Genomic DNA, 14,228 nt, shown 5'->3' with positions numbered 1-14,228 from the left:
CTGTTTTGAGGGGGGAGGGTGGGGCTGGGGGGTTGTTGGCTTTGTACGACTTTATACTGCACGGATTTGGGTATTTGTGGAAGCTTAGCCCTTTTCAGTGTGGTAGTTGTTATTTGTTGCTTTCTTATTCACTTAATAAAAAATAGATTTGAACATAAAAATGTCCATTTCCCTGTATGTTAGAACAGGCTTCAGCAGATTCAATTTTCACCTGCATTTTAGAACTGAGATACACTAGCCTATACATCTCAGTTCCTACTTCTATTACCTACCTAAAAGGGTACTGCACAATAATTTAGATCTGTCCTTAAATTAGATCCATACATAGAAATAAATTATGAGCTTAAGGGCAGATTCTATACAGTCCGCCTAAAGTTAGGCACCTACATCAGCACACCTAACTTAGCCCCTTTTTACAAAGCCATGCAGCAAATGCTCCAAAAGCCAGTCAATTCCTATGGGCATCAGAGTATTTACCATGCCGGCCCATGCTGTAGGGTTTTTAAATAGGCTTAATCAGCATCATAATTGGCACTTAGCACTTCATAATTAATGTTAATTGGACTTAATTGAAAGTTAGGAACCTAAGTTGTAAAATACAATTCTAGACTGGAGACGGAGCTTACCTAAGATGACAGTTTGAAGCAGATACAGAGACACTGTTGGCAGGAGAATCGTTTTCCTTAATTTACCTGATGGTAAAAAGAAAATCTAAACTCTGGGTTTTCTTGGAGGAATCGCCATTGCCAGCCGGGCCAATAGATGCCTTTGTGGAGCATAGCTCCCAAACCCAATTACTGGATGAACCCTTGGCAGACTGAGGCGTGCGGTTACTCCATTGAGGACACCATTTTATCTCCGGAGGAGTGGAGTCTACCAGCACATCCCATGGTGACGGAAACGCAATCGGAGGTTGGGCCGGCCCGAGACACTTCCCTGATGCCCCAACAGAACGGGGAATCCGAATCTGAGCGGCGCCAGAGGTTATTAGGATTTCATTGGCAGCCACAGCCCAATGAACCGTAACTGCGGGGGAACTCAGAATGGAAGTTGCTCCTCTGCAGGGACCCAAAGTCTTTACTATAGAAACGATATGGGAGGCTATATCGAATCTTCAGTCTTCCTTGGGCAGTTAAATGCAACAACTATCTAACTGGTGTATAACAGTGCTATCTGAACACTTGGAATTAAAGAACAAAATCTCAAGCCTTGAAAGCAAGTTGGTGGACTGTGATACCAGGTTGAAATCTTTGGAGGCACAAGCCCTAGTCTGGGTTAAAGACAGCGGAAATTTACATTTCAAGTATGAAACGTTGGAAAATGCAGTCAGAAGGTGTAACCTTAAGGTTATAATTGTTCCTAAAGTAATGTCTATTTCTGCATTGGATATGTTTAAAAGGTATTTAAATGAGATTTTGAAAGTACCTGAGACATCATATCCACCTCTCTCTAAAATCTATTACTTGCCTAAGAAGGTAAAACCTCAGAGTCCTAATCAGCAGAATCTTTCTGCTGACAGTCTGGACTTGACTAATTTCCTGGAGAGATCGGAAATGGATGCCCAGGTCCCTGCAAAATTATTAGTTTCCCTCGCTATTGACTCAGATAGGGAATGGTTGCTAAAACTGTTTTTTAGATACAGAGAGGTTCCTTTTATGACATATAAAGTGAGAATGTACCCAGACGTATTCAGGCTACCCAGAAAATAATAATAATAACAACTTTATTCTTCTATACCGCCACAATCTTGCGACTTCTAGGTGTTTTAAAATCAAGAGAGCTGGACATTCAGCGAGTTACAATGTGCAGATAGTCAGAGGAAATACAGAGTGCAGAAACATTAAGGAAGCAAAATTATAGATATACAATTTGCTGAGCGAGAGTATAAGGTATACAGATTGGAAGAAATTTCCAAGTGGGCCTGTTAGTTGAAGGCCGTGCAATTCAAAAAGTACAGCGAAAATTACGATAACAATTTATATATAATCACGGAACCAAGAGTTCTATGTGCAATTCTGAAAGTACAGCGAAAATTACGATATGATAATAATAACAGTTTGTATATATCACAGAACCATTGGTTTATGCGGACTTAAGAGGGGAGAGAGAAAAAGGGTAAGAGGTTGGGAGGACCGTTATTGAAGAGAGAGGGAAGAGCAGGTCAGTTGTTTAGGTATTTCAGAAACATAAGCTCGCCCACCAAAAAGAAAAATTAAGTCGATCACAATTTTTCCAATTGCGAGTTATCATCTGCATGGCTATCCCAGTCATAATCAGAAAAAAACGGCATTTATAGCAGTCCTTGGGGGGCTTAATATACAGTAATGTTCCACATATAACTACCTCATATGAGAAAACAGTTTTTGCTTTTGAGACTGCAGGCTCTGCAGTTAGGAACAACTTTCATTCTGTGCTATCCTTACAAATGTGTACTAGTATATCAACAGAATAGATATGTTTTTTATGAGCTGCAGCAGTTATCTAAATTTATTGCTAATAAAGGTCAATTAACCTCTTCAGTGTGAGGATTGAATCCAATAGTTCTGCTCAATGATAAATGATACTGGGGTTATCAAGCCGAGTCTTTATTTTAAGTTGTCCTAATGATGTTTCTCAGTCTATTCTTTAGCTCAGTTCTCTGTAATTGTGGACTAACCATACTTTGATAAGTTGTTTATTATCCTAAAAGTAGAGATCAAATGCTCTTGATCCTTTATGATGAAAATGATTTCAGTTCATTCTATTTTTGACTGATATTATTACCAAATGTTTGAAAATTATAAATAATTAGAAAAAAAGAAAAATACAGTGAAACCTCAGTTTACAAATGCACGGTTTGTGGGTGTTTTGCAAGACGAGCAAAACATTCGCAAAATCAGCGCCTTGGAAATCGAGTTTGACTCGATTTACGAGCGCCACCCCCCGCAATCCTACATCCCCCCCCCCCCCCCGAGTACCAAAACGAAATCCCTTACCCCCAACTGGGCACTGGCACCAGCACCAGCACCAACGCATAGGACGTGGATGAGCAGCATCGGGAAGTGGTCCATGGGCCTGAGAAGCCTATCAAGACAGGCTGTCACATCTCGTATTCTGGCTCCAGGCAGACAGCAGACCTCCCTCGACTGCATATCTGGTCTGCATATTGGTCCCTCGGTGCCCCTCAACATGGAGTCCCCGATGACTATTACTCTGCGCTTCCTTTGGGGACATCTGATCGACATCCCCAAAGGAAGCGCAGAGTAATAGTCATCGGGGACTCCATGTTGAGGGGCACCGAGGGACCAATATGCAGACCAGATATGCAGTCGAGGGAGGTCTGCTGTCTGCCTGGAGCCAGAATACGAGATGTGACAGCCTGTCTTGATAGGCTTCTCAGGCCCATGGACCACTTCCCGATGCTGCTCATCCACGTCGGAACGAATGACACTGCCAAGAACACTCTGGAGGGCATAGCTAGAGACTTCAGAGCTCTGGGGGAGAGGCTGAAGCAGACAGGAGCACAGGTAGTATTCTCTTCAATTCTTCCTGTTAGGGGCAAGGGAAGAGACAGGGACGAACGTATTCTGAAGACAAATGAGTGGCTACAACGATGGTGCTGGGAAATGAACTTCGGATTCCTGAATCACGGGGAGGCACTACAGGGACTCCAGGGATCAGATGGACTCCACCTGACCAACAGAGGTAAGAACGTCTTCGGACACCGAGTAGCCCGCCTGCTTCGAAGGGCTTTAAACTAGGTAAGTTGGGGGAGGGTACCCATTTATATACCGGAGCAGTAAGTAACAATCCTAATAAGGTGAACCAAAACTCCACTTCTAAGTCAGAGGTAAGTACCCTTGCTGCAAAAGATTCGCTAGGAGACACTCTAATTCAGATGGGTAACTCTCTAAAGGGGTTTAGACACAAAGAGTGGAGAGCTATGTATGTAAATGCACACAGCCTAGGGAATAAATTTCTAGAACTAGAAACAGAAATAGTAAATGCAGACCTAGACGTGGTAGCAATATCCGAAACATGGTTCACTGACTCTCATGGGTGGGATATAACTATACCAGGATATAACCTGCTTCGCCAAGATAGAGAGGGTAAGTTGGGAGGTGGGGTAGCACTTTACATCAAAGAGAACATCAAGACAACTAGGATCACAGATGTCAAGTACACTGGGGAATCCATCTGGGTAAACCTGGCCAGAGGCGGAGAGAAATGCCTATACCTCGGTGTGGTATACAGACCTCCAAGACAATCGGAGGACAAAGACAATGAATTAATTGAAGACATTGAGAATATCACCTTACGGGGGGACGTTGTCCTGTTAGGGGACTTCAACATGCCTGATGTAGACTGGAACACATTCTCAGCAACAACTTGTAGTAGCAAGAGGATATTAACATCCATGAAGGGAGTACAGCTCAAACAAATGGTACTAGAGCCCACTAGGGCCCAGGCCATCCTGGACCTGATACTTACGAACGGGGAAAGCGTCACGGAAGTCTTGGTAGGAGAAACGCTGGCAACCAGTGACCATAACATGGTATGGTTCAACCTTAGAAAGGGCTTCCCTAGATCACAAACAAAAACGAAGGTACTCAATTTCCGGGGCACTGACTTCGCAAGCATGGGTGATTTCGTCCATCAGACGCTACAGGCTCTGGAAACAACGGATGATGTGGAAGCTATGTGGTCAACACTGAAAAGGACACTACACGAAGCAACTATCCGCTACATAAAATCGGTAAATAAACAACAAAGAAAGAAGAAACCCCGTTGGTTCACTGATGAGATCTCACACCTAGTCAAGGACAAGAAAAGAGCATTTCTTTCATACAAATGCACCGGGGAGAAAGAAGCTAAAATTGAATACAAGACAAGGTCTGCAGCGGTCAAAACAGCAGTCAGGGAGGCCAAACTTCGAGTGGAAGAAACTCTAGCAAAGAACATTAAGAAAGGGGACAAATCCTTCTTCAGGTATATTAGTGACAGGCAGAAGAACACAAATGGGATAGTACGTCTTAGAACAGCAGATGGGATTTATGTGGAAACAGATTCCGAAAAAGCCAAACTACTGAACGATTACTTCTGCTCAGTCTTTACCTGCGAGGCACCTGGACACGGGCCACAGCTGGAAGCAAAGCCAAGCAAGGAAGACCCATTTCAGAATCTTGGGTTCTCACCAGCTGATGTTTACAGCGAACTGTCAAGACTCAAGGTAAGCAAAGCCATGGGACCAGACAAATTGCACCCACGAGTTCTCAGGGAGCTGTGCGATGTCCTGGCGGAACCATTAACCATGCTCTTCAATCTCTCCCTAAGTACAGGGAGAGTCCCCCTGGACTGGAAAACAGCTAACGTCGTTCCTCTGCACAAAAAGGGTTGCAGAGCGGAGGCTGCAAATTACAGACCAGTGAGTCTCACATCAATAGTGTGTAAACTCATGGAAACACTACTTAAATGTAAATTAGACACGATTTTGGATGAGGGGAATCTAAGGGATCCTAGTCAACATGGATTCACTAAGGGTAGATCATGCCAATCCAATCTTATCAGCTTCTTTGATTGGGTAACAGGAAAGCTGGACTCGGGAGAGTCTCTGGACATAGTGTACTTAGACTTCAGTAAAGCTTTCGACAGCGTCCCACACCGTAGACTATTAAACAAGATGAAATCGATGGGGTTAGGCGAGACACTAATTGCATGGGTCAAAGATTGGCTGAGTGGAAGACGTCAGAGGGTGATGGTCAACGGCACCCTCTCTGAGACATCGGAGGTGACCAGCGGAGTGCCACAGGGCTCGGTCCTGGGTCCACTCCTTTTTAACATATTCATAAGAGACTTGACCCAAGGGCTTCAGGGTAAAGTAACTCTATTCGCTGATGACACCAAACTGTGTAATATAGTAAGTGAAAGCAATCTGCAGGATAGTATGACGCAGGATCTGCTTACGTTGGAAAACTGGTCCTCGACATGGCAGCTGGGCTTCAACGCTAAAAAATGTAAGGTTATGCATCTCGGTAGCAGAAATCCATGCAAACCTTACACCTTAAATGGAGAAACACTAGCTAGGACTTCAGAAGAAAGAGACTTGGGAATAATCATCAGTGCAGACATGAAGGCCGCCAAACAAGTAGAGAAGGCCTCATCCAAAGCAAGGCAACTTATGGGATGTATCAATAGAAGCTTCGTTAGCCGCAAACCTGAAGTCATAATGCCACTGTACAGAACCATGGTGAGACCTCATCTGGAATACTGTGTGCAATTCTGGAGGCCACATTACCGTAAAGACGTGCTTAGAGTTGAGTCGGTTCAGCGGATGGCCACTAGGATGATCTCGGGGCTCAAGGGTCTCTCATACGAAGAAAGACTAAACAAATTGCAGCTCTACACTCTAGAGGAGCGCAGGGAGAGGGGGGACATGATTGAGACATTTAAATACATCACGGGACGTGTCGAGGTGGAAGAAGACATCTTCTTTCTCAAGGGACCCTCGGTCACAAGGGGGCATCCGTTCAAACTCAGAGGAGGGAAATTCGATTGTGACATAAGGAAGTATTTCTTCACAGAAAGGGTTGTAGATCACTGGAACAAGCTTCCAGAGCAGGTGATCAAGGCCACCAGCGTTATTGACTTTAAGAATAAATGGGATGCCCTAGTAGGATCCTTACGAGGGTCGAGTTAAGGAACTAGGTCATTAGTACTCAGACTTAATGGGGTGGGTCAGTAGAGTGGGCAGACTTGATGGGCTATAGCCCTTTTCTGCCGTCATCTTTCTATGTTTCTATGTTTCTATGACATGCTGATGCCTGTGCCCGAAGATCCTCCCTCTTCTGGGCTGGACGGTGCATCGGAGATCCTCCATCTTGCCTGTGCTGGGCTGGACTGGGCCTTGAGCATTTGCGCATGCTCAAGGCCTTCTGGTCTCGCTCTCTCCGAGATTCTCAGATTCAGAATCTCCGACGCACCGTCCAGCCCAGAAGAGGGAGGATCTTCGGGCACCGGCATGTCCTTTGCGTTGGTGCCGGTGCCCAATCGGGGTAAGGGATTTCGTTTCGGTGCTCAGGAGGGATGTAGAATCGCAGGGGAGGGGAGGGCGAGATGACCGGGGGGAAGGATGCCGGTTCGCAGGGGGGATGCTGGATCGCAGGAGGGGGGGTATGGAGCAGCATCGGTGGCCTCAAAGGGGGGGAGAATGGAGCAGCGCCGGTAGCCTCGGGGGGGGGGGGGGAGGAGGTAGAACGGATCAAAGCGAGTTTCCCTTACTTCCTGGAATGAGCTATGCTCGTAAACCAAGGTTCCACTGTACAATTCTATAAAATATATGCGCCTAGTCCAGGGGCCAGCAACCTTTTTAAAGCAAAGAGTCAATTTATCATAAAAATTTGACCCAAGATTTACAAAGAACCACAATGGGTAGAGAAGGGTGTTTGAGATATTCCAGGTCTCTTACTCTCTCTTCCCTCCCCAAGGTCTAGCTTGTCTCCCCTCCAACCCCTCGTAGGTCTCTTCCTTCCCTTCCTCCCTGCCCCCAACCCATAGCCAAAGTTCTCTTCCCTCTCCGGGCCATGTCCTTTTAATCTCCCTCCCAACCCCACAAACCCCCCCCCCCCGGGCCTACCAAGGTATATGGTGGTCCAGCGGGATACTTCGTGGTAGGAAGATAGCCCTTTTGCTCCTGTCTCCATGTGGCTATCTTCTAAAATATCTGCCATGACCTTTGGCATTTCCTGTAGTACTGCGAGCTACTGTGAGAGGTTGCGGCAGCCATTTTAGAAGGCAGCCATGTGGAAGCAGGAGCAAAAAGGACTACCCTCCTGCCACGAAGACCCCCGCTGGTCCATCAGGTACCTCGGTAGGCCTGGGGGGTAGAAAGGGCAAATTGGGGGTTGGGAGATTAAAGGGTCAGGACCAGAAGAGCCTCAAGTGACTCGCGAGCCGTAAGTTGCTGACCCCTGGCCTAGTCCAAAGCATAAAATTTAAAAAGTGGGCTTGGTTAGGGGGTGGATCGTGGATGTGTTTTTGAGCTAGGCGCCTGTTTTTAACTTAGGTGCCATTGTGTGTCTAATAGACACAAGCATTTAGGCCAAGAAAACCCTGGCATAAATAGGATGAACATAAAAGTTGTGATGCCTAGCAACGCTAAATGTGAATCTATACAGCGAGCCTAACTTTTATAGAATCGCTCTTAGTGCCACACTAGTAGGTACTAATTTTTTAGGCGGACTATATAAAATCTGCCCCTTAGTATTGGAAATCAGGGCTAAACTCTTAGCATTTTCCCTGCCCTAAATCCACCCATGTTACCATCTACTTTTTATGCTTCTAAATGTAGGAGTGCAGTGAAAGCTTAAACATAAGTTTAGGCCCTCAGCCCTAGTAAAATTTTAAAGAGGCCAATTTATGAGCTTCAGCTCTCAGGGTTCTTTTTGAAAAACCGTGCTACCAGTTCCCACATGGCAAATGTGATGAAGCCCATTCAATTCCTATGAGCTTCATCACGTTTGCTACAAAGGAACTGCTAGAGCAGCTTTGTAAAAGCAACCCAAAGTTAGGAGCAAAAATCCTTTTGAATATTGGACTTTCGGATCGCTTTGTGTGAGGATACATGAGGTTCTCTCTTTTCTGTAGAATTCTTATCAAGGTCTTTAGTGCTTAGTATATAAATTTGAGTCTCTCGTGCTATTGCTCATTTAAAAAATGGGCCAAAGTTCACGGGCTCCTCGCAGAGCTCAGAGGAGGAAAAGCTTTCAAGGTTTTGCAGCCTGTTGCCAAAGGTTCCGATTTCCATCCAGCTCTCAATAGCAGCCTGTCCCATCCTCCCTGGCACCTCCCACGTCATGTTCTGTTTACAAAGAATGTGCTGGCATCATGTGGCCAGAGTGCTGCAATTTCTAGAAAGATTAGGTCAAAGAGTTTATAAGCTGCACAGAGAAAAGAAAGGTGCAACATGGAGACAGGGGAAAATAGGCAAACAGGGAATGGGAGGGGTGAGCAGTGAGGGATGGTAAAATAGAGAAAAAATGATGTGAAATTCAGCAGAAAAAAAGACATGAGGACGTGACAAGCATGAGGGGATGAATAGGCAGCTAAAAAAAGATAAGAAAAACAAAAAAGGTATAAAAAAGATAAGATAAGAAAAACAAGACAAAAAAGGTAAGAAAAACAAAGGTATAAAAAAGAGAGGAGATACAAAACAAACTTACCAATTCGATACTTGTATTTGGCCTCTGATCTTTCTTTTGCATCAAAATACCAGACGGTAATAGCATACCTGCAGGAGAAAGGAACTGTATTGTGATGCTCAGGCTGTGGCAACCTGTGCTGCAACTCCTCATCAAGTCCAGTTTCCACCCCCTCCCCTTTTATTCTAGGTTTCCATGTCTTTGACACCATAATCACCACAGATGCAGGGAAATAATCAGCCCTAGTCATCTAAATGCAATGGATAAAGGACTTCTTCTACCCACAGTTCTTCAACCGCCGGTCCCAGTGGCATACCTAGGGGGGGGGGCGGTCCGCCCCAGGTGCACAAGAGAGAGTTGGATGGGGGACCCGCGGAGTTAAATACATCTCGAGCCGCGAGGCTCGTCTTCTGTTCCTACCTGCCCTGCCATTCACATATAGCCGATCGGAAGTGTTCCCCGATGTCAGCGCTGACGTCGGAGGGAGGGCTTAAGCAAAGCCTGCCCTCCGACGTCAGCGCTGACGTCAGAGAATACTTCCGGTCGGCTATTTGTGCGCAGCAGGGCAGGCAGGAAACAGGAGACAAGCCTCTCGGCTTGAGCTCCGTTTTGCTGAGAAAGTTGCAAAGATGGGCTGGGAGGCAAACGCGGAACACAAAAGGGGGAAGGGAGTGCGTTTTGGACACAAGGCATGAACTTGGGAGAGAGGAAGGGAGGGAAAGAGATGCTGAGGTGGGGGATGGAATGGGTTTTTGGACACAGAAGGCATGGACTTGGGAGAGAGGAAGGGAGGGAAAGAGATGCTGAGGTGGGGGAGGGAATGGGTTTTTGGACACAGAAGGCATGGACTTGGGAGAGAGGAAGGGAGGGAAAGAGATGCTGAGGTGGGGGATGGAATGGGTTTTTGGACACAGAAGGCATGGACTTGGGAGAGAGGAAGGGAGGGAAAGAGATGCTGAGGTGAGGGAGGGAATGGGGATTTGGACACAGAAGGCATGGACTTGGGAGATAGGAAGGGAGGGAAAGAGATGCTGAGGTGGGGAGGGAATGTGTTTTTGGACACAGAAGGCATGGACTTGGGAGAGAGGAAGGGAGGGAAAGAGATGGTTGTGTACACGGGGAATAGAAGAAAGGAGAATTTTTGGTCATAGGGAGGGAGTGAGGTACAGATAGTGGCATACCAAGGTGGGGGAGGGTGGGGGGGCGGTCCGCCCCGCCCCGGGTTTACGTCCCAAGGGGGTGCACAGCTGGCCACCCTCTAGTGTTCTCCCTAGGCCGGCAAACTGCGGCTCTTTAGCCACTTGAGTGCCACCGCCGCCATCGGGAACAGGCCGGCGCCAAGTTCTCCCTGCTTTTCTCTGTGGGGTCGACCAACTCTCGCCACTCGCGTCAATTCTGACGTCGGAGAGGACGTTCTGGGCCAGCCAATCGCTGCCTGGCTGGCCTAAAACGTCCTCTCCGACGTTAGAATTGACGTCGGGTGGCGAAAGTTGGTCGGCCCCGCGGGGAAGAGAAGCAGGGCGAACTCGGCGCTGGCCTGTTCCTGATGGCGGCAGTGGCAGCCTATTCCCCAGTGGCAGTGGCAGCATTTTCCCAATGGTGGTGGCATAGGGGAGGGCAGGGAGAAAGAAAGAAAGGGGGGGGACAGGAAGCCAGAAAGAAAGAAAGGGGGCAGGGTGAAACAAAGAAAAATGGGGCACGGAGAGAGAGAGAAAGACAGACATACAGAACGAAAGAGGGTGTGGAGAGAGAAAGAAAGAAGGGGGCAGGGTGAGAGAGAGAGAAAAACAGACATACAGAAAGAAAGGGGGTATGGAGAGAGAGAAAAAGAAAGAAGGGGCAGGGTGAAACAAAGAAAAAGTTTGGGGAGGGAATGAGGTCTGGAGGAGAGGAAGCATACAGGAGGCTGAAAGAAGGGAAGAAATATTGGATGCACAGTCAGAAGAATAAAGTGCAACCAGAGACTGATGAAATTACCAAAGGTAGGAAAAATGATTTTATTTTCAATTTAGTGATCAAAATGTGTCTGCTTTCAGAATTTATATATGCTGTCTATATTTTGCACTATGGCCCCCGTTTACTAAACCGCAATAGCGTTTTTTAGCGCAGGGAGCCTATGAGCGTTGAGAGCAGCGTGGGGCATTCAGCGCAGCTCCCTGCGCTAAAAACCGCTATCGCGTTTTAGTAAAAAGGGAGGGGGAATATTTGTCTATTTTTGTATAGTTGTTACTGAGGTGACATTGCATAAAGTCATCTGCCTTGACCTCTTTGAAAACTCGCGGAATATAAATGATAATTAACATTTTCTCTGCGTACAGCGTGCTTTGTGTTTTTAAAATTTTATTGTTGGTAGATCATTTTGACTTGGCCACAAAGGAAAGGGGGAGGGAGGGAGGGGAGCTGCTGAAAGACATCTAGTAATCCTTGCAGGCTTGACTGTACAGGAATTATTTTTGTAAAATCATGTTTTGTTATGTGACTGGCATTATTTAGACTCTAATTTCTATGAATGAATATGATATAAATTACTTGCTTGTTTTTATGTGCTTGCGCTGAAGGAAAGTGGAGAGAGAGTGGGATGAGGACGCTGAAAGGAAATGGGGAAGAGAGAGAGGGGAGAAGATGCTGATTTATAAATTGACAATTGTACAGAATATTGTTTCTTTTTTATATTCATCCATAGCTGCATGTTAATGATGTGCTCATATGCACTTATTTATCATCATAACATATACATCATCATTAACATACATCATTAACATGTGTAAGGACAGGCTGAGGAGGATGGATGGGAAGCAAGGAAGGTGTACATATCAACATATCGTACATTTTTAACATGCATGATGCAGCTATAAGCAAGCTGAGGAGGATGGGATCATACAGATGTATATGTTCAGATATGCGCTCAGATGTGTAGTTTTTTCTGATATATTTATTAAGCTTACAGTATTTATAAAAACACATTTAATACTTGTTACAAAAAATATTGTGCAATTGTGATCTACTTCTGGCCTACAAAGGTCAAAAGAAATCCTTAACTGAGATTTTACATTCAAAAGTGAATTATAGCTACTAGCACTATTATTTATTAGTTATTTATTATGCAGATGTTTGTTAGTTTGTTATTAGTTCAAATGTTAGTTTAAAATATATAGGTATAGATTAGTTTAGTTTAGTTTAGGTTAGGGCCCTGCTGAAAGAGTCTACCTTGACGTGATTGCAGGCTTACAAATCTTTTGGTCAAAGAGTGCGACGACAGAGAAAAGTATGTGTGTATTCGGCCCATGGAAGAAGGAGGGGTCGGGGGGGAAGGGGTGCCCAATAGGATTGCTCAGTAAGGGGCCCAGAAATTTCTGATGGCGGCCCTGTATGAAGGGCAGAAACACAGGAGAAATGGGAGGCACTGGCTGGAGTTAATTTCAATAGATCTAAAGAAACACGTCTTCATTGGGCAGGACTTTCATATCAATGGGAGCATTGTGGCATACCAGAGAAGGGATAGCAAAAGGGGATGAGGGAGGCCCATGGTTAACATCCAAATCGCCTTCCTACCTTGTCGCATAAGCCGGTTTCACTTCATGGGGATTTCGGCGATCGGACCAGAAGATCAACAGGCGATCAAACAAGGGCTCAATGTTAGCAACTAAAGAGCGGCCTTCTGGAAAAATCTGCAGAAGGCCTCCATGGACCTTTAAAACAGTTACAAAAAGTTCAAATTTAATTAACAAGATGTCAATGCAATTCTGTTTTGTTCCCCCCCCCCACCCCACTTCTGTTATGTATTGGTCTCATTCACCTATGATCACATTTTATAACTACAATGAATAAACTATGTACACAATAGAAATCCAGCCCTTCTTTCTTCTAGTATGGCTCAGGTCATTCTTAAGGAAGGAGACCCCAGATTTGTGTAAGTACTACCACAAACCTGGCCCCACACCACCAAGACACGGGTTCAAAAGCTTGAGGCATCAGAGCCCCTTGAAACGTGGCTGTTAAGATTATCCCTTCTTCCTTCTCCTCAACTTCCTTTGCAGTTGGCATATCACATCCTGTCTTTTAGGCTCGCTAGCTTCATTGGAGTCCAAAGTAAATTTCCAGACCAATCCAATGGTTCCACAGTATGGCAAACTTGATTCCATCTCATCTGATCTGGTTTTTATCCTGACTCCATATAAGGGCTGGTAGGTCTATATTTCTTAAAGATAAGAGCAGCAAGTCCACTACACGCACTGAAGGGTAAAAACCAGTTCAAGTTCAGCCTTTTGCCCAAATACCTCATATAGCTATCTTTCTCTGAGTTTGGATAAGATTGCAAAGATAACTGGTTGAATCATAAGGCCACTGTCCCACCCACCCAATCTGGTGACTTTATCACTGTATCACTAGGGTTATTTTCCTCCCCCAAAGCTGAATACTGCAGTACCACAAAGGCAGCCAGTCTGACTGGCTCCCATGATACGCAGGCAGTCTAAAGAGGAACTAGAGAAAAAAAAAATAAAGACAGTCGATACACTGAGTGCCTTCCTTGAGTTGCCAGTGGAACATTTATGAGTTCTATTGTGACAAACCAGGAGATGCTCCTTCCTCCCCTCCCTCACCAATCCCAATGTGAAGACAGAACAAACTTGCCCTGAGGGTTTCCCAGCTTCTGTGAAAATGTTTCACTATGGACAGAAAGACCATTTTAATAAAAGCAGAATTCTAGGCCACAAAACCATTTCTCACCTCTCACTGCAATTAGCCTAAAAAAAATCCCATGCCTGTGTTGCCCTTAGTCCAGCCAGCCAGAAGATCTACCTTCACAGCCAATCAGCAGAAGTGGCCACAAGGCTTCCAAAGCACAGAGAAAAGAACACAAGTTACCCCTAACCTCCCTCCCCACCACCACCACCCCTCTGATAGACTCTGAAGACAAACCTTGGTATCCCAGTTCCGGTTCAAGTAATATATACAGGTAATACAGCGGCCATCTCCATTGGGGTTATCCACGTGCCGCACATACCCCATGCCATTACCAGGGTAACATGCCACCATGGCCTATAGAAAGGG

At 45.6% G+C, this 14,228-nt stretch overlaps 1 protein-coding gene across 1 annotated transcript in view; it reads right to left on the bottom strand.

Annotated features, from left to right (window-relative positions):
* Window positions 1-14,228, bottom strand: part of EGLN2 (egl-9 family hypoxia inducible factor 2) — a 51,934-nt gene that overhangs the window by 14,826 nt on the left and 22,880 nt on the right. The window contains exons 2-4 of the mRNA XM_033955019.1: window positions 14,097-14,216; window positions 12,729-12,865; window positions 9,198-9,265 (exon numbers count right to left, since the gene is read on the bottom strand). Of these exons, the coding sequence (XP_033810910.1) occupies window positions 9,198-9,265; window positions 12,729-12,865; window positions 14,097-14,216 (325 nt within the window). The remainder of the gene's footprint in view (window positions 1-9,197; window positions 9,266-12,728; window positions 12,866-14,096; window positions 14,217-14,228) is intronic.

The sequence above is a fragment of the Geotrypetes seraphini genome, chromosome 8 (assembly GCF_902459505.1).
Source record: "Geotrypetes seraphini chromosome 8, aGeoSer1.1, whole genome shotgun sequence".
Taxonomy (NCBI): domain Eukaryota; kingdom Metazoa; phylum Chordata; class Amphibia; order Gymnophiona; family Dermophiidae; genus Geotrypetes; species Geotrypetes seraphini.
The sequence above is the reverse complement of the archived record's forward strand: the minus strand, read 5'-3'. Positions and strand labels throughout refer to the sequence as shown.